Source organism: Sceloporus occidentalis, unplaced genomic scaffold (genome assembly GCF_023333645.1).
Source record: "Sceloporus occidentalis isolate IW3139 unplaced genomic scaffold, rSceOcc1.0.p SCAF_6, whole genome shotgun sequence".
In the NCBI taxonomy this organism is placed as follows: Eukaryota; Metazoa; Chordata; class Lepidosauria; order Squamata; family Phrynosomatidae; genus Sceloporus; species Sceloporus occidentalis.
Genome location: NW_028316986.1, coordinates 3749343 through 3771393, shown reverse-complemented (window position 1 = coordinate 3771393; position 22051 = coordinate 3749343). Strand labels below are relative to the sequence as shown.

General features: G+C 43.1%; 1 protein-coding gene across 1 annotated transcript in view; it reads left to right on the top strand.

The window, feature by feature from the left end:
* Positions 1-9270: 9270 nt before the first annotated feature.
* The window catches only part of ELP3 (elongator acetyltransferase complex subunit 3), a 128003-nt gene continuing 115222 nt past the window's right edge, over positions 9271-22051 (top strand). The window contains exons 1-7 of the mRNA XM_089528754.1: positions 9271-9362; positions 12679-12778; positions 13618-13756; positions 15773-15843; positions 16924-16987; positions 18778-18846; positions 20081-20235. Coding sequence (XP_089384880.1) covers positions 9344-9362; positions 12679-12778; positions 13618-13756; positions 15773-15843; positions 16924-16987; positions 18778-18846; positions 20081-20235 — 617 coding nt within the window. The 5' untranslated portion in view covers positions 9271-9343. The remainder of the gene's footprint in view (positions 9363-12678; positions 12779-13617; positions 13757-15772; positions 15844-16923; positions 16988-18777; positions 18847-20080; positions 20236-22051) is intronic.

The window sequence follows — 22051 nt, the reverse complement described above, 5'->3', positions numbered from 1 at the left end:
TCTTCGTCCGTTCCTTGAGACGTCAGATCTGCCTGGACTGCTCTCTGAGCCTGGATGCCCATGACTCAGCAGTTGCCAGGAGTGCTTTTGCACAGCTTACACTTATGTGCTGTTTGCGTGCATTGCTTGAGACGTCAGATCTGCTTGGACTCCTCTCTGAGCCTGGATGCCCATGACTCAGCAGTTGCCAGGAGTGCATTTGCACAGCTTACACTTATGTGCCATCTGCGTCCGTTTCTTGAGATGGCAGATCTGCGTGTACTCCTCTCTGAGCATGGATTCCCTTGACTCAGCAGGTGCCAGGAGTGCATTATCACATTTTATACTTACGTGCCAACTGCATCCGTTCCTTGAGACATCAGAGCTGCCTGGACTCGTCTCTGAGCCTGGATTCCCTTGACTCAGCAGGTGCCAGGAGTGCATTATCACATTTTATACTTACGTGCCATCTGCGTCCGTTCATTGAGATGTCAGATCTGCCAGGACTCCTCTCTGAGCCTCGATGCCCATGACTCAGCAGGTGCCAGGAGTGCATTATCACATTTTATACTTACGTGCCATCTGCGTCCGTTCCTTGAGACGTCATATTTACCTGGAAATCTCACTGAGCCTGGATACCCATGACTCAGAAGTTGCTAGGAGTGAATTTGCACTTCTTACACTTATGTGCGATCTGCATCCGTTCCTTGAGATGTCAGATCTGCCTGGACTTCTCTCTGAGCCTGGATTTTCTTGACTCAGCAGTTGCCAGGAGTGCATTTGCACATCTTACACTTATGTGCCATCTACGTCTGTTCCTTGAGATGTCAATCTGCCTGGATTCCTCTCTGAGCCTGGATGCCCAAGTCCCAGCAGTTGCCAGGAGTGCATTTGCACATCTTAAACCTGTGTGCCAGCTGCACCCTTATCATAGGTGGGACAGGTGGGTTTTTAGCCTTTTTTGTAATTGATTGGATTTTATAAGCATTTTTAAGGTTTTAACTGTGAGCCAACTTGTGTCCCTCTGGGGAGAAAGGCGGTATATAAATGAAGTAAATCAATACTGAGAGAACAAGAGACAGGAGCACAGAAGTGCAGTTCCCAGAAAGCTATCTGCATGCCTGACCTAGGAGAAAGATTTGAGCCCAGATGTGAAAGAAGAGATGAGGAGAGGCCAAGAGATGCAGCTTTCTTTGTGAATAAGGGGCTTTCCACTCTTTCCAGCAACATCAGAAATATAAATAAAAAGCAAATATTGTCTGTCATACATTTACCTTCTTTCTTTCCTTCCTTCCTTTCTTCTTTCCTTCTGTAATTAAAATCTTAAGCTTATTTATTGCTCATCCTAAGTGTAGCAGATGATATTAACTACAGCAAAAAGCAACAGACACTTGGTAAAACAAAGTACAGCTGGAATCAAAATTTTGTTTGAAAAAACCATTTACCTTTTCCCTTCCTTCCTTCCTTCCTTCCTTCCTTCCTTCCTTCCTTCCGCAACTGAAATCTTAAAGCACTTGTTATTCCTAACTGTAGTTGATAATACTAACTATAGCAGGAATCAACAAATGCTTGGTAAACCAAAGCACTGATACAGATCCCATTGATTCATTCTGGGAAGGAGGAGCCACTGAATTGAACCCAAACTGGGGGAGATCCTGGCCTCACAGAAGTAAAAAAAAAAATTATGTACAGCGCTGTGTAAATTTACAGCACTTTATAAATAAAGGTTATTAATAATAATAATAATAATAAGTACACACAAACCGCATTTACACATTGGGAAGAAATCTCAGTGGTTTGTGCCTTTTCTGAGGAAAACCTGACAGAATGAGAACATTTGCTCTGTAAAACCTCAAATGTTTCCACATATTCACTTTTTGCAACCTGAAAACCGTTGTGAGACATTGAAGAAACCTCCTTCCTAGCATCCTTACTGCCTTTAAGAGACAACATTGAGCTTTGTCTTGTGAGGCATCTCTCCATAAAACACTGGTATTTATTGCTATGGAAAAACGGAAAAGAGGGCTTACCTGATCATCCAGCTGCAATTTCTGGAAACGGTTGTGTGGATTCTTCATAGGAGCTGCTAGAATGCCAGAAGAGGAGAGAAGCCCCCCATACACAAAGACACACAACATACAAAAGCATTGGCCTGTTACAGACTGCCAAAATAAAGCTGCTTCGGGTCTCTTTGGAGGTATGCTATTTAAATGATGCATGGGTCCTAAGAGTCCGGAGGTCGCGCCAAAGCCACACTCCGTTCCTAAGCACTGGAGTGCAGCTTTGGTGCAGCTTCCGGATTCTTAGGATGCATGCATCATTTAAACAGCATACCTCCAAAGAGACCCGAAGCAGCTTTATTTTGGCAGTCTGTAACAGGCCATTCCCTTGTTATTCCTGGTGTGGAAAGAGAGAATGGAGGGTTCACCTGTTCTTGGGTCCCTTGAAGCCTGAACTCTTGCATCTGAGACACTGCCTCCTCCTCCGGATCTGGGAGAAGCAGCCTCCAGACCCCAGTGCTCCCCAGTCCCTCCCAGTAACCCCAAAGACCTTCTCTCAATGATCCTGGAGAGAAGGCCTTGTTTGGAGGGTCAACTCTTCCAAAACCAGGAAAGACACCCCCCCCCCCGCGTCCACAACACACAACAACACAAAAGCAATGCAGTAAAGAAGGTCACACAGGGATCAAATGCAAAGTAAATAAGGGATCAAATGTAAAGGGGACTTGCTGGCATCTGGACCAAGACATTAAAGGCTTCAGTGCCCCCCTCCCATCATTGCCAAAGAGCATTTTACCAAAACACAACGTTTCAAGTCACACATTTCCTGCACAATTGTTGATGTGAAATCCCTGCAAAGGAAGGCACTAGAACAAGGTCCCCAAATGCATCCAAAGCCCAATCGCGGCAACGTCTCGGAGGGTCACTCACTGTCCAGTTGCCTTCGCCCGCGAACATCCAGAGACTGGCACCCAGAGACTGGCACAGGGACTGGCATCCGTCCCAAAGAGGCGGCACTTGCTCCAAGGAAAGGACCCTGCAAGGCCAGCAAAGGAGGCCCAACATCACTCTTTTGCTGCCAGGGAATCCCAGACCAAGAGGGGCCTGGAATATGGGCAAGATCCCAAACTTTGGAGGATGGTGGTCTTGGAACCAAATCTCAGCGGATGCCAGGGACCCACTGGATTATCTTCACGTTTTTGTGTTACTCTCTTTTGATTAATTCTCCTTTAGTACTTCTCCTCATTCCCTCCGCATCACTATTTCCCCCTGGTTTTGGTTTTAAACACTTTGCTTGCATAAATTTTCCCTTGGGGATTTAAAACATCCAAGTATTGTCTCCCATCCATTTACTCTTCCTTCCTTCTTTCCTTCCTTCCACAAATAAAAGCCTTAAACCACTTGTTAATCCTAATTGAAATAGATAATACTAACCACAGCAGAAACCAACAGACGCTTGGGAAACCAACGCACTTGACCAAATCCGATTGACTCGCTCTGCTTGATACAAGCCATTGAACTTACCCCAAATTCCCCTCCGTTCTCCAATTTTCTGCCCTTCCTTTTCATTGCCCTCCTAACCCTGAGTAAGAGCCAATGAGTAAGAGCCAATATTCAGAGATATAAACTGATCAGCTTAGAATCCCTTAGTTAACTTTAGGAAATAGCTCCAGCTTTGAGAAACATTCCAGCTGTTTCTGTTTTCCTCTTTGAGAGGCGGTTTTCAGTCTCCTTTGGCCCCCAGTTGCTCTAACCACTCAGCCTGGCTCTCCCTTCCCTTCTGACCAGAGAAGTCCATGGAGGCTGGCAGTTGGCCAGAAGCAGCCTGATCCTTCCGCCTGCATCATACGCATCACAATGGCCAAGAAAAGTAGTCCCTGGAAGCCTTGGGCCAGCGGAGGGAAACGTCCATTGCTCTCCATTGGGAGATATTGGATGATGGGGAAAGTGGCCATTGCTCTCTTAGTGGACAGACTGGATTCACAGAAATACACACACACACACACACACACACACACACACACACACACTTTGGAATAAAATCTCAGAAATATATATAAACACACACACTCTTTTGAAAAAATCTCAGTGGATTTTGAAAGACCAGACTGAAAGGAAGTGAAAAGGCATGCAAATTTCAGAAGTGTGGACATATTGGCAAAAGTGTGGATGTACTGGCTTCATAGAAATGTCTCTCTCTCTCTCTCTCTTTGTGTACATGCATGCACACAGGTACACAAACACTTTGGATAAAAACTCAGTGGTTTTTGAAAGACCAGACTGGAACAAAGTGAAAAGGCATGCAAAGCAGAGCTTCATGTTAGTACAGTCAGTCATCCATAGGCATGGATTCCTTATCTACAGATACAAGCATCCGCAGCTTAAGAATATTTTTAAAATATATAAATTCCAATAAGCAAAGCTTGATTTTTGCCATTTTCTATAAGGCACATCATTTTACTCTGACACTTTATTTAATGAGACTTGAGCATCCATGGATTTTGGTATCAGTGGTGTGTGTGTCTTGGAACCAAATCTCAGAGGATACCAAGCACCCGTTGGTTATCTTCACGTTTTTGTGTTACTCTCTTTTGCTTAATTCTCTTTTAGTACTTTTCCTCATTCCCTCCCCATTACTATTTCCCGCCTGGTTTTGGTTTACTTCCATAAATTTTCCATTGAGGACTTTAAAAAAACCCCAAAATATTGTCTCTCATCCATTTATCTTTCCTTCCTTCATAGAATCATAGAATCCTAGAATTGGAAGAGACCACAAGGGCCATCCAGAGTCCAATTCTGCCACCCCTTCTGCCATGCAGGAACTCTCAATCAAAGCATCCCCATTGACAGATGGCCATCCAGCCTCTGTTTAAAGACCTCCAAAGAAGGAGACTCCACTACACTCCGAGGGAGTGTGTTCCACTGTCGAACAGCCCTCACTGTCAGGAAGTTCCTCCTAATGTTGAGATGGAATCTCTTTTCCTGGAGCTTGCATCCATTGCTCCGGGTCCTAGTCTCTGGAGCAGCAGAAAACAAGCTTGCTCCCTCCTCAATATGTCATCCCTTCAAGTATTTAAACAGGGCTATCATATCACCCCTTAACCTTCTCTTCTCCAGGCTAAACATCCTTCCTTCCTGACCCTTCACCATTTTGGTCACCCCCTTTGGACACGCTCACGTTTCTCCAAATCCTTTTTGAAGTCCAGTTCTGGGCACTACAATTCAAAAAGGATGCTGATAAACTGGAGTGTGTCCAAAGGAGGGTGACTAAAATTGTGAAGGATCTGGAAACCATGCCCTATGAGTAGGGTTGCCATAAGTCAGGACCTCCCAACCGGGACAAATGTAGGACAAATGTAGGGTAACATTTTCAAATGTAGGACACGTTTTTTAAAATTGGAGGACACATGAAAAAATTTGATGATTTTTAAAAAATCTTAATATAAATGCATGTTTCTTAGGCATGACCAAAATGGAGGACATTTTGGCATTATTTCTAGACAGATAAAAATTATATAAAATAAAAAAGATTGTTTATTTTTAATAATAAAATAAAAAGACAAGGTTGTTTATTTTTAAGAATAAAAATAAATTAAAAAGGCAAGGTTGTTTATTTTTAAGAATAAAAATAAAAATAAAATAAAAAGGCAGGGTTGTTTATTTTTAAGAATAAAAAATAATTAAACAATAAAAGAAATAAGGCAGAGCCAAAGTGGCCACTCACCTCTCCACTTCCTCCTCCTCAGCACCATTTGGAAATGGCACTCTCCCCTCCCCCTGGCCCAGAGGCCTACCCTCATTGGTCCTCCTCCGCCTCCAAAGCTCCGCCAGCTCTTTGGCACTGGCCAATGGCACACTGGGGCTGGAAACCCCCCCACCCCTGCTCTTCAGCCATTGGTCAGCCAACCAAAGGGGACGAGTGCCCCCTTTCTAGCCCCTTGCGTGAGCACACTAGCGGGGAAGCGCGCACTGTTGCAGCCGCGCGGGGCTAGAAAAGAGGAGCTTGTCCCCTTTGGCTGGCTGGCCAATGGCTGGCTGGCCAAAGAGGACGAGCTCCTCTTTTTTAGCCCCGTGTGAGGGCGCGCTAGTGGGGCGAGCACGTGTTGTTGCCTGCCCAGGCAAGTGCCGCGCGGCATAGTCGGGCAGAGGAGGGCAGCGCTGCCAAGGAGGAGGAGGAGGGCGGTGCTGCCGAAGAGGAGGAGGTGGGTGGCCGCTGGCCGCGCACATTAGCAGTCGTGGCAATGGCTGCATAAGCGGGCCGGGCACAAAGCCGGGATTTTGGACGAACCGGGGCAGGGCGGGGCAGGGTCCTCCAAAAGCGGGATTGTCCCGGGGGCCGCCGGGATATGGCATCCCTACCTATGAGGAACACCTTAGGGAGCTGGGGATGTTTAGCCTGGAGAAGAGAAGGTTAAGAGGTGATATGATAGCCCTGTTTAAATATTTGAAAGGGTGTCATACTCAGGATGGAGCAAGCCTGTTTTCTGCTGCTCCAGAGAATAGGACTCAGAACAATGGATGCAAGCTGCAGGAAAAGAGATTCCACTTCAACATTAGAAGGAATGCCCTGATAGTAAGGACTGTTCAGCAACATACTCCCTCGCAGTTTGATGGAGCCTCCTGTCAGCGCAACTGCTGGGGTCCAGCAACCACTGTCAGCAACTCAAACAAGTCTTGGGGTTAAATCAGACCTTTGTAGCAGAGCTAGCAATTTTAGAAGCTGAAGCGTGGCTCCAGAGGCAGTTGAGATAACTGCAGCTGGATGTCTTCCAGGAACTGAAGCAATGCAGGAATCTCCGGGGACACTCAGCAAAGCGATGCAAGACTTCTTCTGATAAACCACCAGAGAAGCAAAGTCTCCCGAAGTGCTCTTTATTCACAGTGCTATAATACAAATACAGATCTCCAAAACTCCAAACCATACCAAACTCCTACTACAAACCCACAAGCTATCCCTTGCAACCCCTGGGTTTATATAGACTCCAGACCATGTGGTCTCCCAAACCCAGTGAGTTCCTGTGTATAACCATGTCATGTGTCCCCTGTGCAATCCAGACACATGGTTTCATCATCCATGGTTACGTGCTTCTATACACTGAAGTGTCCTTGAACCAATGAGCATCAGCTGTGCTAATCATCCTTGTCCTTCTGCTGAATGCTCATGGTCAAACACACACACCTCAAGCATTTCCCTGTGTGCTGTGTTTTAACCCTTCAAATCCCTGACACCTCCTTCTCTGGAGATCTTTAAATAGAGGCTGGATGGCCATCTGTTTGGGAATCCTTTGATTGAGAGTTCCTGCATGGCAGAAGGGGGTTGGACTGGATCAGGGCCCTTTTGGTCTCCTCTGACTGTACGATTCTAGAAGGAATAGTGCCACTCTGCTCTACTTTAGTCAGGCCTTGCCTGTAATATGAGTCTCCAGTCCTGGGAACTACAATTCAAAAAGGATGTTGCGAAGCTGGAGTATGTCCAGAGGAGGGCAACCATAAAGTCTGGAAACCTTTGAACATGAGTCAACATTGTGATGTGGCAGCTAAAAAGGCCAATGCAATTCTAGGCTGCATCAATAGAAGTATAGTGTCTAAATCAAGAGAAGTAATAGTATTACTCTATTCTGCTTTGGTCAGGCCCCACCTGGAATCATCTTGTGTCCATTTCTGGCCCCACAATTCAAAAAGGAAATTGAGGAACTGGAGCCATGGCCCATGTGTCCGGAGGAGGGCGACGGAAATGGTGAAGGGCCTGGAAACTTTACCCTATGAGGAGAGACTTAGGGAGCTGGGGATGTTTAGCCTGGAGAAGAGAAGGTTAAGAGGTGATAGATTAGCCCTGTTTAAACATTTGAAGGGGTGTCATATCAAAGATGTAGCAAACTTCTTTTCTGCTGCTCTTCGAACCCTATGAAAACAAACCCCTCAAAACACTATGCCACCTAGCTCTCTCTTTCGGCCGTCTTAATGTAGCTGTGTTTGTATGTGTGTACATATACACTTGTCTCTCCACATATGCCAGGGTTTGGTGCGCAAGACCCCTGTGAATATGGAAAAACTGCAAATAACAAAAACACAATATTTTAGCTGAGAAGACACCTCTCTAGGAATAATCTCTCTGTCCTCCAGGGCAACTCTGGTCAACATCCGACAGACACTGGCCATAGAACTGCGCAGGAGGAGCTACAAAGGCCTAGTAGAGTGTCCTCTCTAGGAATAATCTCTCTGTTCTCCAGGGCAACTTTTAGTTAAAGTTGGCCATAGAGTTGCACTGGAGGACTTAGGTATTCCTAGAGAGAACATATTACTCAGATCCGTAAATAATCAAAACCGCAAATATGGAGGGAAGAGTGTGTGTACACACAAACACACATATATTGCAAAACAAACCTCAGAAATAATCCAGTTTGAGACCACTTTAGCTGCCTTTGCTCAGTGGCAGGGAATCCTGGGAACTGTAGTTCATGGTGGCACCAGAGCTGATAGAGAATGCTAAATGTCTCACAAACACTACAGTTCCCAGAATCCCCTAGCACTGAGCCAGGGCAGTTAAAGCAGTCTCAAACTGGATTATTTCTGCAGTGTGCTTTGGAGCCTTGTCTAGGGCAGGAAGGGAAAAACCAGTGCTTCTAAATCTTATTGAGGGTGCAGCTATGCTGTAGAAATAATGCAGTTTGGCCCCACTTTAACTGCCATGGCTCCATCCTACGGAATCCTCTTTGACAGAGTAGGCCAAAAATCCTTGTAGAACTACAGATCCCAGGATTCCCTAAGAGCAAGCCAAAGTGGTATTAAAGTGCACTGTTTCTACAGTGCAGATGCGCCTTCCCTTTCCATTTCGCGCCATAGAGCCAAAGGGCTATAGATTTCAGCAGAGACAGAGCTGAAACCTATAGACCCCTCGTTCAAAACATGAAAAAGGTGACAAAAATCTATTGTACTGTGATGTTTGTATACAATATTTATTTGTCTGTATTGCATATTGTTTATATAATACAGACCATGCAAAAATCTGCAGGGGGCATTGTCAGATTACACGTTTACAAAAGAGTGCATTCACACGTACAATGCCTGTGACACGCGTCTTTCTGGTTCGAAGCGCCTCCTTAGACTATAGCAGCAGCCGCCTCCAGGCGCATGCGCACATTCCACAGCTCGAAGGGGCGTGGCCACAGCCTCCCCTTCCAGAGAACTTCTCAACCAATCACTCCGCGCTCTACCGCGCTTTACGCCTGTGCGGCGTCGGATCGGCTTCTCCTCCTGGCTTCCGCCCTCAATTCTTTGCGACAGTGTCGTGACAGGAAGAAACGTCGTGGTTGCGCTTGACGGCACGAGGGCAGGAAGAGCTTTAAAAGGGGATATTTTTCATCATGAAGCAGAAAAAGAAAGGTAAAGACAATGGGTTTCAGTGTCCTGATTGTGCGTCATAAGTTTCTTCCTCAACCCGTCCCTTAAAAGAAGAAAGAATAAGTTGGACTACAGCTCCCATCATCCCCTGCTGTTGCCCACAATGGCTGGGGATGACGGGTGTTGTAGTACAACAGATCTGGAGAGAGAGAGAGAGAGAGAGAGAGAGAGAGAGAGAGAGAGTGTATGAATTGTCTGCTGCCTTCAGTAGTGTAATGGTCTATATACAGAACTTAATGTATTAATAGACATAATGCTATTATTAATATTTAATATTATGCATTAAATGTTGTGTATTTAGCTATCTATCAGCCTCTCTGAGAGCCTTTGGAGCAGGGCATAAATACATAAAGCACATCAATGAATAAACAAATATTATGTGCCATTATTATTATTATTATTATTACTATCACACACAAGTATAATATAAGTACAATGTAATATAAACCTAAGATAATATTATATAATATAAATACGGCAAATAAATAAATGAATAAATAAATATTGTATATTATTATCATCCCACAAATATGTAATATAAATATAATATAGATAATATAGTATAAATACAGCAAATAAATAAATATTATTGTTATCACACAAACATACAGTAATATAAATATAATATAATATAAACATTGTATTATATGATTACAGCAAATAAGATATTACATATTATTGTTATCACACACAAATATAATATAAATATGATATAATATAAATATTATATTATATAAATACAGAAAATAAATAAAATATTATATATTATTGTTATCATCATGCACACATATAATATATATCTATGGTATGCATTCATATATATGTGTGTGTATATATATATATATGTGGTGTTGTTGTGTGCCTTCAAGTTGTTTTTGACTTATGCCAGCTTTAAGGTGACCCTAGGAGGTTTGTGACTGTTGCTTCCCTCTGAGGCTGAGAGAGTGTGACTCAGCCAAGGGCACCTGGTGGGTTTCCATGGCCGAGTGGGGATTTCAACCTTAGCCTCTTCATCTGGAGCCCAAGTGTCAAATCCCTATGCCAAACTGGCTCCTATTTGTTGTTGTTGTTCTTAGCTGCCCTCAAATGGGTTCTGATGCATGGCTACCTGTGGCTGAGACATCTCCAGGAGTCCCTCTCCTCCCCTGCAGTCTTGCCCAGATCCTGCAAGCCCTTGCCCATAATAACCCCCAATTGAGTCTATCCACCTGGTCTGTGGCATTCCTCTCTTTCTCCTACCCTCTACCTTTCCTAGCATTATTGTTTTTGCTAGTGATGCGTGTCTTCTCATGATGTGGCCAAACTGCATTAGTTTCAGCTTGACCCTCTTTGCTTCCAAGGAGAGCCCTGGTCTGATCTGTTCAAGACCTCATTGGTTTGTCTTCTTGGCTGTCCATGGGATCATCCTCAGTCCTCTTCTCCAGCTCCACATTTCAAAGGAGCTGGTGTTCTTTCTGTCTGCTCCCTTCACTGTCCAGCACTCACATCTGTACATATAATATAAATACAGCAAATAAATAAATGAATAAATAAATATTGTATATTATTATCATCACACACCTAACCAATTCTGACTTTAGGGCTCAGCTGTATGGGCCCTTTCCTTTTCTGAATCCCATTTCTTACACAAATAAATATCATAAACAAGGTCCGTTGCTGTATCACAAACCGCTTGGGGGCCATTGTGGTAAGAAAGATGGTACAATGCGTCCGCATCATAACTTATGGTAACCCTCTCATGGGGTTTTTGTGGCCAGATTTCTTCAGAGAGGGTTTACCTTTGCCATCCTCTGTGGAAGAAGAGTGTGAGTTCTGGGCACCACAATTCAAGAGAGATATTTTGAAGAAAACAGATAAAGAGAAAACCAACTCATCTGAGCTGGACGGTGAAGAAATTGGATAAGAAAATAGACTCATTTGAGATGTGGTGCTGGAGAAGAGTACTGCGGATCCCATAAATGGCTAAAAAACAAAGAACAGATCAAGCCTGAACTCTCCCCGGAAGCCAAGATGAGGAGCTGAGGCTGTCCTACTTTGGACACATCATGCAAAGGCACAGATCACTAGAAAACGCAATATTGCTTGGAAAGGTGAGGGACCCGTAGAATCATAAGAGTTTGAAGGGATCTCAAGAGCCATCCAATGCAACTACATTTTGCCATGCAGGAACACACAATCAAAGCACCCACGAGAGATGGCCATCCAACCTCTGTATAAAACCCTCCAAAGAAGGAGACTCCAGCACTCTCCGAGGCAATGTGTTCCACTGTTAAACATCTCTTACTGTCAAGAAGTTCCTCCTAATTTTTAGGTGGAGTCTCTTTTCCTGTAGTTTGCATCCATTGTTTTGTGTCCTATTCTCTGGAGGAGCAGAAAAAAAGCTTCCTCCGTCCTCAATATGACACCTCTTCAAATATGTAAACAGGGCTGTCATATCATTTCTTAACCTTCTCTTCTCCAGGCTAAACATCCCCAGCTCCCTGAGTCGTTCCTCATAGGGCATGGTTTCCAGACCTTTCACCATTTTAGTCACCCTCCTCTGGACACGCTCCAGATTCTCAACATCCTTTTTGAATTGTTTTGCCCAGAACTGAACACAATATTCCAGGTGGGGCCTGACCAAAGCAGAATAGAGTGGCACTCTTACTTCCCTTGATCTAGACACTGTACTTCTATTGATGCAGCCTAAAATCACATTGGCCTTTTTAGCTGCCTCATCACACTGTTGACTCATGTTCAACTTGTGGTCTACTTGGACTCCCAGATCCCTTTCACATGTAGTTTCATTCAGCCAGGTGTCCCCCATCCTATATCTGTGCATTTCATTTTTCTCCCCTAAGTGCAGTACCTTACATTTCTCTGTGTTGAATTTCATTTTGTTAGCTGTGGCCCAGCTTTCTAGTCTATTCAGATCATTTTGAATGTTGATCCTGTCCTCTGGAGTATTAGCTATTCCTCCTAATTTGGTGTCATCTGCAAATTTGATAAGTATACCCCCAATTCTGTCATCCAAGTCATTGATAAAGATGTTGAATAGCACGGATTCCCTATCCATAGCTTGTAAATATTTTATAAAATATATACATTCCAAAAAAAAAAAACAAACCTTTATTTTGCTATTTTATATAGGGGTATTTTAAAAATATGGTTAGCTGATTTTATAGATGCATTTAATGGGACTTGTGTATCCATGGACTTTGGTATCCATGGGGAGTCCTGGAACCAAACCCCAGCGGTTATCAAGGGTCCACTGTACAACTTTTCACAGGCTCTGAACTTCCCTTTTCTTCTGTTTCAGGAGATCTCAGCCGTGCGGAGCTGATGATGATGACCATTGCTGACGTCATCAAGCAGCTGGTAGAGGCTCATGAACAAGGCAAAGATGTCAATTTAAACAAGTAAATTACATCATCTCTCCTTTTCCTTATTCCCAAACTCATATATATACTTTGGTTCCACTTGTGTTTGTCTCAGCGTAGCATGGTAGGTCAGTATGTGGACCTAAATTAGGCTGAACCATGCACTTGCACTCTTTCCCCAATTTATTGAACAGACTTTAATGGCACAGTCATTCCATGCCTTGTAGGGAGCAGGCAGAGTCAGTAGAAGTATCTGGCTGTGCTCCTGTAATCAGATGCAAAAAGATTACAGCAGCACTGAGATCTTTTCTGGAGGACCCTGGTGGGACTCAGTGCTGGTGTCATCATTTTGTGACTGGCTGTGCGGACATAGCAGGATTGGGGGGAAATCAAGGATTTTTTAAAAGAAGTACAGTAGGCTCTCCCCATACGAGGGGATCCATTCCGGACACACACACCCCTGCTATATTTTAACTCTTATTTTTTTTAAAAAGGATCTGCCCCCGGGTGTAATCTGTCCTGGAAGCCCTGGCCTCCCTTCTGCTCTCTCATCCATTCAGTCTTTAGTGTGAGCACATACAGTTATGCTTGCTGGAATTTTGTAAGTTCTTTGACATTGTTTTCATTTGCTTTAGATCCTTTGCTGCATACCCCTAAGTTTTATCCTCAACTTATCCACGGGTCATATCAAAGTTCATAATTTTGGCCCCCAAACCTGCCATCGATTTATACATGAGGACAACTTATAGTCAAATATATACGATAATGAAAGATGCAGAATAATGAAAGATGCAGTATTGTTGAACATCCAGAGATCTGCATCTTCCCTATCTCTGCCACATAGCCACCTGCTAAATAACCCTCCTTTTCCATCACAGAATCAAAACTAAGACAGCTGCTAAATATGGGCTTTCAGCCCAGCCTCGCCTGGTTGACATCATTGCCGCTGTGCCACCGGAGTACCGTCGAGTGCTGGTTCCCAAGTTGAAGGCAAAGCCTATCCGGACAGCGAGTGGGGTAAGTTGTCTTCATCAGATTTTCCTTCCTCGGAGGTCTTTACACAGAGGCTGGATTGCCATCTCTTGGATGTGCTTTCCTTGTGTATTCCTTGTGTGGCAGGGGGTTGGATTAGATGTCCTCTGGGATTCCTTTCCAGATCACTGATTCCATATGCTTTCCCTTTTGTTCACATGTGTGTGCTCCCAGGTTCAGTGTCTCACCTCAAAGGTTCAAAATAATCAGGCGGATGGGAAAGGCAGTTTTCTCGCTAAAACAAGAGTGTCTTTGTGGTCTTCTACTCCTCCAGATCCCCTAGACCAGGGTGCAAAAATGGATCCTGTAGGCTGTAGGGCACCCCCAGGCCCCACATCTCTAAATCAGTTTTTTAAAAAAGGAGTTTCTTATTTTAAAAAGACTATTTTAAAAACTCATTTAGTTTTACCCAACTTGGTAAAAGGTTTAAATCAGCCTCGGGGAAAAAAACCCTCTCTTTTTGGCCTTAGACACTCATCCGCTGCATCTGCATCACAGAAATAGTGCAGTGTGACCTCACTTTACCTGCCATGGCTTGATGCTATAGAATTTTGGAATTTGTAGTTTGTCGTAGCACCAGAGCTCTCTGACAGGGAAGGCTAAATATCTCACAAAACTACAAATCCCGGGATTCCATAGCAATGAGCCATGGCAGGTAAAGTGAAGTCAAACTGCTTTATTTATGCAGTGTAGATTAGCCCATAGTCGACTTCCAAAGGGTAGAAAAGGCCTATCCTGGGCTTAAAATGTCCATGATCGGGTGGACATGGCAAAATTGTTCTCTATACCCCCTGGGAGAATTTGGTGCCAAAAGAAAATAAAATCCACCAAAACCTTTTGTTGTGTATCTAGTGTCTATTTAGTGTGTACCCCACTACCTTCCTCTGGGCAGCCTCTGCAGGCGCCAATCTCTGTTGCCTGCCCCATCTTTTTTTCTGACCAGAATAAAAAAAAATACCTTTTAAATGGGTTGCGACTCTTTTTCCTCCAGCACACTTTAACATATATATTTTTTTAAAAACAGTTTTTTAAAACCAGAAGTCAGGTTCCAGCCAATTTCTTTTAATTTCTTGCCAGCCGCTGGTAAGTCCTGTGGCCAAAATGTTGGCCTTCAGACTGACCAGAGTTACTCTCCCCTGGAATTAGGATTTAATAGGACTTGCAGTACAAGATTTAATCCATATCACATGGGGATCTTAGAAAATGTCCATGAAGGGTAACTTTTTAACCTAATGATTCAGCAAGAGGTAATAAAAGGAAGCCTAGGGAGGCAGAGCCTGGTAGGACTTACTGCCAGGAAGATGCGCATGGGAATGCAACCTCTTTCCTTGGATATTTTTTGAAGGAAAGCCAATTGAGTGGATGCGATGTGGATACATGGATGTTCTGAACAGACTGAGATATTGAAGCACATGGTCCTCTCTGTTTAATGTTGATGCCACACTGCAGAATTAATTCAGTTTGACACTGCCTTAACTGTCATGGCTCCGTCCTATGGAATCCTAGGATTTGCAGTTTGCTTTGGCACCACAGCTCTCTAATAGAGAAAGCTAAATATAATAAATAAATTGTTTATATTACAAACATAATACTGTCCTCTTACATCCCCCCAGTATTGCATAATAATAACACTCAATTATAATAAATTGTAATTACGCCTCACAAAACTTTAAAAAAAAACCCCAAATTCCCTAGCATTGAGTCATGGCAGTTATAGCAGTATCAAACTACATTAATTCTGCAGTATAGACACAGCCTATATCAGGGCCAAGGAATCCGTGGCTCTCAAGATGTCTCTGAACTCTAATACCCATGAGCCCCAGTTAGAATGTTAAATGGTGAAGTAGTGATAAAGGTACTGGTTTAGCAACATCTGAAGCACTGAGAGGGTGTTCCTCTGTGCCTTCTCTATTCTCAAAATGTTCTGATTCAGTGAGTTTTTGCCTTGGACTGTGTAACAGAGGTAATTGAAGGACATGTCTGCAATGTTTCATTTTTCAGATTGCTGTTGTGGCCGTCATGTGCAAACCCCACAGGTGTCCGCACATCAACTTTACAGGAAACATATGCGTGTAAGTATGAGCAGTCAGTAAGATGTGCTGAAATATTTTGAGAACTGGACCTTGAATCAGGTCTCTTGGAAGAGATTTGTTTGATCCCCAAAATGATACAAGGTGCTGGTCTAAAACAGGACTGTATTGATGGTTAGTGCATGCACGTGTTCACATCTGAGAAAGGCTCCTTCATTCATTCTTTCATTCATTTGTTTATTAGAATATTTATATCTTTCTTTATAGCCAAAGATCTCAGGGTGGCGTACAATAAAATCAGTTTAGAAGAGGTCAGAACAGTAAAACTACATCCACACTGCAGAAATAATCCAGTTTGACACCACTAACTGCCATGACTCAATGCTATGGAATCATGGGAGTTGTAGTTTGTTGTGGCACCAGAGCTCTCTGACAGAGAAGGCTAAATATCTCACAAGTTGCTCAGCAATGGAACAAATTGCCTAAAGAGGTGGTGGGGTCTTTGGGCATCTTCCAAAAGAGATGTGACAGCTACTTGCTGGGGATTCTTTATCTGGAGACCCTGCATGAGGTGGGGAGTTGAACTCAGTAGCCTATGAGGCCCCTGCCCTCTCTGTGATTCTATGAAGAAGCATGGTATAAATAAAGCAATGCAATATATAGGTGGTGTCTCCCTTGGGTGGGATTCCAAAATCTGACATTTTCCAAAAACCAAACCTTTTTTTCCTGGGTGGCTGAGGTAGGGACACTTTTGCTTTCTCATGGCGCAGTGCACACACACTTTGTTTTTTGCACAAAATTATAAAAAATATTGACTATAAAATTACCTTCTGGCTATGCATATAAGGTATATAAGGAACATAAATGAATTTTGTGTTTAGGCTTGGGTTTCATCTGCAAGATAATCCCATTATGTATGTTATATAAATACAGGTACTGTATTCCAAAATTCTCAAAAACTCCCGAATCCCAAAACCTCTGGTCCCAAGCACTTTGGATAAGGGAGACTCCATCTGTATAAATAAAGCAGTGCAATATAATACAGAACACTAATGTGGGTCAGGGAGGAGTGCCTGTATTTCTGTGCCACTGTCTGACTTGCCTTTTCTTTTGAAAATGCAGATACTGTCCAGGAGGTCCTGATTCTGACTTTGAATATTCAACTCAGTCATATACTGGATACGAGGTACTATTCTGAACATTCTCTTGGACCCATATCAAGGAAACTGCTGAGCAGGATATTGGAACTGGATATTCGCTGGGGGTTAGGGTGAAGGACCCCCATGCATGTGGAAAAAACTCAAATAAACACCTCTCTAGGAATCTCCAGATCTTCCAGTGCAACTCTGTGGTCAGCATCTGCCAGAAGTTGATCATAGAATCATGCTGGAGAACCTACAGAGCCCAGACAAGTGTTTTCTTTAGCAGCATCTACATTCTCCAGCACAACTCTGATCAACTTCTGGCAGAATTGCACTGGAGAATCTCCCTAGAGATTCCTAGGGAGAACATATTAATCAGAACCACAAATAATAAAATCCATAAAAGTCAGAGCCACAAATGTGGAGGGCCAACATCATTTGGGCCTGTATGACGACGTTAGCTTTTGTTTTCCTTCCACAGAGCAAATTGCCATGTTTATTGCGCAGTGATTCCACTCAGAAACACCAGCTTTAAGTATTAATAGCCCTAGCTTTTTTCTGAGTGAAGCCATTGATGACTTAAGGTCTATTCAATAATCCACTACAAACATAGCTACAGAAGGAGGGGTGGCATATTATTTTTCTATAGTTGTAGCTATATGTGAACTATTCTTTACAACTGTACATTGTATTCATAATGTTAAATATGTTATAACTGGTTATAATTACATTGCTGCACTGTACATCTCTTAACAAAGTCAAGACAATTTGTTATAAAAGTAAATAATAATAATAACAACTCCAATAGAAGGCTGCATGATTGCTAATTGCATTATACTTACCATATTCAGGGTATTCCTATACTGTATTTGTTTCTGTTCAGAATAAGCAAGGTAGGCCTATAACAAAATTTCTGATTGAACACTAGATGGAGTCTTAATTCCAGTGAAGATTCCATAGGAATCTTGGTGTGGCTGTAGAAGCAAAATCCAAAATACAAGTGTCATGTTGGTACCATTAAAAATGAAGGAGAAATAATCCAGTTTGAGACCACTTTAACTGCCTTGGCTCAATGCTAGGGAATTCTGGGAACTGTAGTTTTGTGAGACATTTGGTCTTCTCTGTCAGAGAGCTCTGTTGCCACAACAAACTAAATTCCCAGGATTCCATAGCACTGAGCCAGGGCAGTTAAAGTGGTCTCAAACTGGATTATTTCTGCAGTATGTTTTTGGACCCATGATAGCATCACAAAGGTTCACATGATGATGCGTATTTACTATTTGGAATCAGCGTTTCTCAACCTATCATATGTATCCTGGAGGAACCCTTGTAAAAATTCCAGGTGTCAGGGAAGCCTTGCATAAAAATTATTGTTTTCACAAATCCTAATCTTTCATGGAGCTTTTAGCAACCTGTTGCAGAACCCTAGGATTCCAGGGGACTCTGGTTGAGAAACCCTGGTTTGGATGATATCAGTGAAATAGGAACATTGGTGCAAAATGGCTAGCATGTCCTGTCTTGGAATTAATTCACTACCTAATTAACTAAACTGATATCCCACTTTTTCCCATATTGGACCCAAAGCAGTTTATGCCATATGTTAAAACAAAATAGCTAAAACAATCTGAATATTTTTTAAAAAAAACAAACAACATGAAACAATCCAAATAATCTGACATTAAGCAATCCACCGGGTATTTTTACAATATAGGAGCATAAATGTATATAGCCCATGGGGATGACAGTGTCTTACTGGGGTTTTTCATTGGCTTACTACTTTTTAAGTGCACTATGGAATATTTTCTTTAATGCCCACTTGTCTTGCTTTCTGCAGCCAACTTCAATGAGGGCCATTCGTGCCAGGTATGATCCCTATCTCCAAACCAGACATCGAGTTGAACAGGTAAAGGTTTGCTATGACAAGATAATTATAGTGATGTTTGTTTAATTAGAAGGTAGCAATGGTAGCAGGTGATTCCCGCATCAGTGAGGCAGTGAATCTGTGCTGTTATTTGGCCTGAACTTTATCGGATCAATGCAGAGCTCCGAAACCATTTGCCAAATGCAGTGGGCCCTTGGTATCTGCTGGGATTTGGTTCCAGGACCCCCTGTGGATTCCAAGATTCATGGATGTTCAAGTCCCATTAAGTGCAATGGCACAGTGAAATGGTACCCCTTATATTAAAAAGCAAAATCAAGGTTTGTTTTTTGGACTTTTTATATATTTTATAATATTTTCAAGTCGTGGACGGTTGAATATGTTAATAAAATGTCTGTGGATACAGAGGGATGACTGTATCTCCATCCTCAAGGAAAGAGGAGGTTGCAGCACACAGCCCACCCCCCAGAGGACAATGGCAGAAAGTAGCCAGTCAGATTGGGGGGGGGGGGCTATGTGGGGAGAGAACTGACAAAAATGTCCACAGCACCACCCCATCTTCACCCACACATCCTCACTCTCCAAAGAGGAGCAGCCTGCCAAGAAGACTCCTCCCCTTTCTTTCTGGGGGAATGGTCTTGGAACATCTCAGTGCTGCCTAGTGTCACCCCCTCTGATGGCGTCACCTGGTGTGGTCTGCACCCCCCCCACACACCATCTAGTGATGATGCTGCCTGAGCTCCCAACAGATTCCCTCACCATGTTAAACCACCCCAAAGACATGCTTTTCCCCACCAAAAATAGCCCCTCGGGGATGTACTTTCTGTCTTTGTCTTCTTAGGGGAGGTGGATTGTTTGCTGTGACTTCCCTTTCCTTGATGAAGGAGATCATTTGTAACTAAAAATGTTCTTGTCCCATTTTTGCTATCTTGGGGAAGGGGCGGCAGTGGAAGGATGCTGGGTTTCCAGGGTGAGATTCTTCTCCCTATCTACATATTCTAAAGATTAAAAACCCTTTGCAGGTTTTTCTTATGGGCATTCCCCACCTTGAAACAGGCAAATTCCACAACAGCTGGAGGGGCAACTGGGAGTGAATCGTCATAACTCCTGGTCACCAAAGTAGCCACAAGCGCATGGCTTCACCTTTCCAGACTCTAGAGGAGTCATAAATCCAACAATATGACTCTCTGGCTACAGAGCATGCCCTCTCTTGCTCTACTGCTGAGCTTCCTGATCTTACTTTATTTTATTTTTGCAGCTGAAACAGTTGGGTCACAGTGTGGACAAAGTAGAGTTCATTGTGATGGGTGGAACATTCATGGCACTTTCAGAAGAGTACAGGGACTACTTCATCCGTAACTTGCATGATGCTCTGTCAGGCCATACTTCAAACAACGTGGCGGAAGCTGTCCGGTAGGTACTCTCTGTTTCAACAAATTCATGCTTTTTGTTTTGTGCCTTCATTTGGTTTACTTATACCGGAAATGTGTGTCAAATGGGCAGTGTGCTTAATGAATTTTGCGAAACTTTTCTGGCTGCTTCAAAATTGATAATTGTGAATACTTGACTAGTCATATGATGTTTTACGAAATAAGCATTCATGCAAATTATGGTAAGCAGATATAAAAGAGAGAAGAATTTTTTTTGTTTTGTTTCTGATGACAGTGGAGCAGGGGCTGGACAAAGGGAAAAACCAGTTAAGGAGTGTGATAATGGCCATTCCATTGTATGGGCAGCACAACTGAAGGAGTAGTCCTCTTTCCAGGTAACAAAGAGTTAATGATGTAATCAGGTTAAGTTACATTTTAATGGGGTTCAGCATCACAGAAGTGATGATTGCCCAATGAAATGGTGAATTGGGCAGAAGCATAAACCTTTGAAATCCTTCTCAGTAAAGATCCTAAAACTTCGGAACCCAAGCAGGTCAGGCCTGGCAAGTAAGTACTGTATATACTTGACTATAAGTCGACTTCATGTATAAGTTGAGGGCAAGTTTTGGGGTCAAAATTGCAGATTTTGATATGACCCGTGGATAAGTCTAGGATAAAATTTAGGGGCATGCAACAAAGAATATAAAGGATGAAGTTTACTGTGTTATTCAGATCCTTTTAAGCCCAATTCCTCTTGACACTCTTTGAGGGGAAGCACCAAAGAGGTGCCACCACTGCCATTTTCCCACCCAAACATTCAAAAAGGCCAGAAGCAGCATCATGGCGGAAAGAGTAGAGGGGGCTGATGCTTCTTTTGGGTGCTCCCAGGATGAACTAAGTTCTTACCTTTTGCCAGTCTACTCAGAGAAGGAGAAGAGTTAAAATACACTACTTAGATTGACCTGTGGATAAGTCACTATCAGGAGAGAAGACCAGGTAGGACTAAGAGAAGAATGATAACACCCCAGCCTTGCTTTTAGCCAGTTTATCACATCTACTTTCTGATTCCCAGCCTGCACACATCACATTCCAAAACTCTGTCCACCATTCAAATGGTCATCCATCCACCCTACCATAGGCAACATCTTTCCTCCTGCCTTTGTTCCTCAATAACTGTTGTTGAGCTTGTCACCTCATCACCATACCCACAACTTTATCATTTCTATGTCTGTTCATACAATCTGATGATAAAGGTCCTTCCTGGGCACCAGTTCATTCTATGCATCTGAGGAAATAGACCAAGTCTATGAAAGCTTAGGCTAAAACCTCTTTCACCCAATTAGTCTCAAAGTCCCTTTGCACAAAGAAAAACAAAGGTAGACTTGGGGGGCTGAGGGCTTCTGTCTCACTTTGGGAAAGCTGGTTGAGACTGGACCAAAGCGTCCAGACTCCTAGCTACCACCAGCAACATAATGGACTCCACATCCCATCTGTATTGTAAATAGCTAGAGAATGGTTTAGCCAATTTGCTTCAGTCTTTATGATTATTTTTGGAGCCCTTAGCTGAAATGATCTGGACTAATCTATAGCATTTATAACTTTGTACCTGAAGGGAGGTGCCTTCATGTCAGAGATACATTTCACAAAAAGATGTAGATGCTTTGCTAGAGAAAAGCCATTCTTTTAAAAGTACTTCTTCTTTCCCAGACTCGTTTTATGTGCCTTTGCTTGGGTTTCATCTCCTCACCAGAGCTGGGGATGGAGGAGGAAAGTGTCTGCAGCATCAGAGGAGTGAAGCACAGTGCAGAAGAATGCCAGCAATATCATGTTGCATTGCTGAACAAGGGGAATTTTAATCA